General features: G+C 47.4%; 1 protein-coding gene across 1 annotated transcript in view; it reads right to left on the bottom strand.

Annotated features, from left to right (window-relative positions):
* MSLN (mesothelin) overlaps positions 1-2,485 on the bottom strand; it is a 13,091-nt gene extending 10,606 nt beyond the window's left edge. Inside the window, exons 1-4 of the mRNA XM_009329410.1 lie at positions 2,442-2,485; positions 1,088-1,259; positions 563-778; positions 285-455 (exon numbers count right to left, since the gene is read on the bottom strand). Of these exons, the coding sequence (XP_009327685.1) occupies positions 285-455; positions 563-778; positions 1,088-1,259; positions 2,442-2,485 (603 nt within the window). The remainder of the gene's footprint in view (positions 1-284; positions 456-562; positions 779-1,087; positions 1,260-2,441) is intronic.
* Positions 2,486-2,956: the final 471 nt, after the last annotated feature.

The following is a 2,956-nucleotide window of genomic DNA, read 5'->3' as shown; positions in this document are numbered from 1 at the left end:
GGTCGCTTCTGCCCTGTTCCACAAGAGGTGAAGCAGGACACACTGGTTGGCAGCTGACATGCTGGCTGGCAGCCAAGGACATCTACACAGGCACGGTGATAGGGACTTGAGATGCTTGTCCTGCTGCACACTCTGTTTAGCAATGACAAACACCCCCAAGGGAATGCTGTCTGGGTGTGTAGGTGCGTGTGTGTCAATGCCTGGCCCCAGGTAACCAGTGTTCTTAGCTATGAGTCACTGGAGCTTTGCTAATTTATGACGCCTGAAGAGAAAAACAACTTCACCTTTTCCACAAATGTCCTTTTCAGAGCAGAGGGCAGGGTCACCATTTGCTGAACAAACTCAGGCAACTTAATGGCTTCCAAGATCACTTCTGGAGACAGACTTCGAAGCGTGCTGCTGTTGAGGCCAGCCACCAAGCTCCCTAGCTTTGCCAGGCTCTGTCCGTCCAGGATCTGAAAGGTAATGCATGCAGGCATGAGTACATGAAGGGCCAAACACCATTTGCTGGCAGTTAGCTATACTGGGTGTGAGGTGCATTTGTGGACATTATCCTTTGTACCTGATAGCCGGAGCTGAGCAGTTTGTTGATAATAGTGCTGGACTGCTCAGCGTTCCAGCCGCGAACTTCACCCAGGGCAGGAATAGATGCTTCAAGGTCTTTATCACTGATGCCATTTTCGATGTCGGATATGGACAGCCCAACTGCAGCCTGGCCCAACGCATGCAGGATTGCAGGAGGGAAATGCTCAAACTTTCTCACCAAAGAGGATGCAACCTGAAAAGGTCCCACACAGACAGAAAAGAAAGTCGGAGGAGCAATGACATGAGCCTACTGGATCCTACAGCCTTTGGATGTCTTAAATCACTGGACTTTCTGCCTCAAACTTGTGTGATGAGGCCTGTTGATGGACTGCCTCCACCCAGAGAATTTTCAGATTATGAAACACCAGGCAGATGCCACAATAAGAAAAGAAAGGTGACCTACAGGAGTGTACACAAGAGGAGGCATGAGAGTTGAATCCTCAACCCTCACAAATTTTGCCTAGGTGAATGAAGAATTGAGTTGTGGGGCTGGACAGATTACCTGCAGTTCCTCTGTTGTCAGGGAGGAGGGAGCTCTCTCTCTAGTTATTCCTCTGTGTGTCAGGTTCAATGGGCAGTTCTTACTGATCCTCTGGGCCAAGCTCAAAGCATCATCTCTGCTCAGGTTGCTCACTGCCGAGGGGCTCAAGTAGCAAACAAATCTGTCTGGGAGACTGCAGGTGGAAGACAAGGAGGAGAGGTTGCCAGTATGACAGACAGTGGCTCTGTCAGATCTTTCCTCTTTGTCCAAAGGACGCTCTTTTCCAGTGCATGTTTCTCCTGATTCATTTTAGCTCTGACGATGCTGATGCTCCTGTTTACAGAGAGCACTGCTCCATCATGCAAAACTGCAAAAACATGCACGATGCGCTGTTGGTCATTAGTTGGTGGCTGGCGCTGCATGACAGTCATTTCCCAAGATTTGGAACTTGTGGTCTGTCCCTCCCCAGGATGAAGTGCAACGCAATTATTTGAGGAACAGAAAAATGCTTTAAAGGTTTCACGGAAGCAGCCATCAGAATCACCACTCAGCAAACTTTTGGTAAGTCATGGTGCCATGCTAAACCATAAGTCAAGTAGTAAGTCAGGTCAGGTCCTGTACCTTGATAAGGGAAAATCAGGTCCAGAGGTCAGTAGCGAGGTATAGTACACAGCCGTCTCCCAGAGCAAGGTGAGGTTGCTGATCATCTGTATATTGACTGGATCCCTGGCAAATTTTTGAAGCTGAGGGTGTTGAAATGGGAAAAAAAAAACCCAAAAATAATTTAGGTGGATACTTTAATCCTGACAGTCACTTGGGGCAGTTTGAACAAACCTCACTTCAAGCAATAAGGGTTTTTTCACCTGGCTTTAAAGTTGTGAGGAAATTTATTTTTTGTTTTCAAGTAATACACTGGGACCTTGTTTTATTTACCTTTGCACTCCAAGGGCATGGTAAGCCTCTCACTCTATGACTGCTGTAAGGCACAAAGGTGGAAGAGCTGCTAAAGGACGTGGCCCTGCCCCTACAGCACCACTCACACATGCAGGCCTCGTACAGTCATTCACTAAACCAGGCCCAGACATCAGTCCAGTCTTGAAATAAAGTTTGGGTTTGCTCCTCCTATTGAGTCCAGTTTGTTCTCTGCAGAACTACCTATGTGAAACCAACTTCTGTGCAAGTGCCTCTTATCACAAGAAATCACGATGGGGGAAAAATTAAGGACTGAAGTGACTGTTCACCATAAATAAACAAGAGAAATGTTCCTGCTAGCAGCACCTCTGTGAATTTTGGTCAGGGCAGGAAGACGACCTCCCAGGCACAGAGTATTTTGCACACTGCAGGCTCTTCATCGCCATGATGAGCCTGCACTTACTGTTGGTTCATCACCAAAAAGCTGCAGGTCTCCAGCAGTAGCATGCTCCAAAAAGGATCCCAGATAATTTTCAAACCAAGCAGTGGAATTCAGACCTGGAACGGCTGCACTGTAGCATTTCTGGTTTGATCCTGCAAAACAGGCAGACACCATGAAACTACAGACTTGCACTGTATCAGGAAATCAGTGGAGATTGGAGATTTCCGAATGCGGAACAGGCTTCAGTCTATCAGAGAACTCAGTCAGCAGAGAGCTCCCTAAGTGCCTCTGATCACACATTATGCTCAAATCTGCGTGTGTGCATTCAGATTACAGGGGACAGGACAGATGCCTCATTCTTTCACAGCCCTCCAAATGTTTCATCACCAGTCTCTCTCTTCCTCCCTTCAAATCTGCCAAAAAACTGTTTTCAGGACGTTAAATTTTTGCATGCAAGCTACTGCCCGGAGACAGGGGAGTGTCTTACTTGGGTCCCCTTTCTGAGCTAACTTCTGAGCTGAATTCTTTAGCTCTCA

The sequence above is a fragment of the Pygoscelis adeliae genome, unplaced genomic scaffold, assembly GCF_000699105.1.
Source record: "Pygoscelis adeliae isolate BGI_AS28 unplaced genomic scaffold, ASM69910v1 Scaffold467, whole genome shotgun sequence".
Classification (NCBI taxonomy): Eukaryota; Metazoa; Chordata; class Aves; order Sphenisciformes; family Spheniscidae; genus Pygoscelis; species Pygoscelis adeliae.
This window is presented reverse-complemented; position numbering and strand designations above follow the sequence as displayed.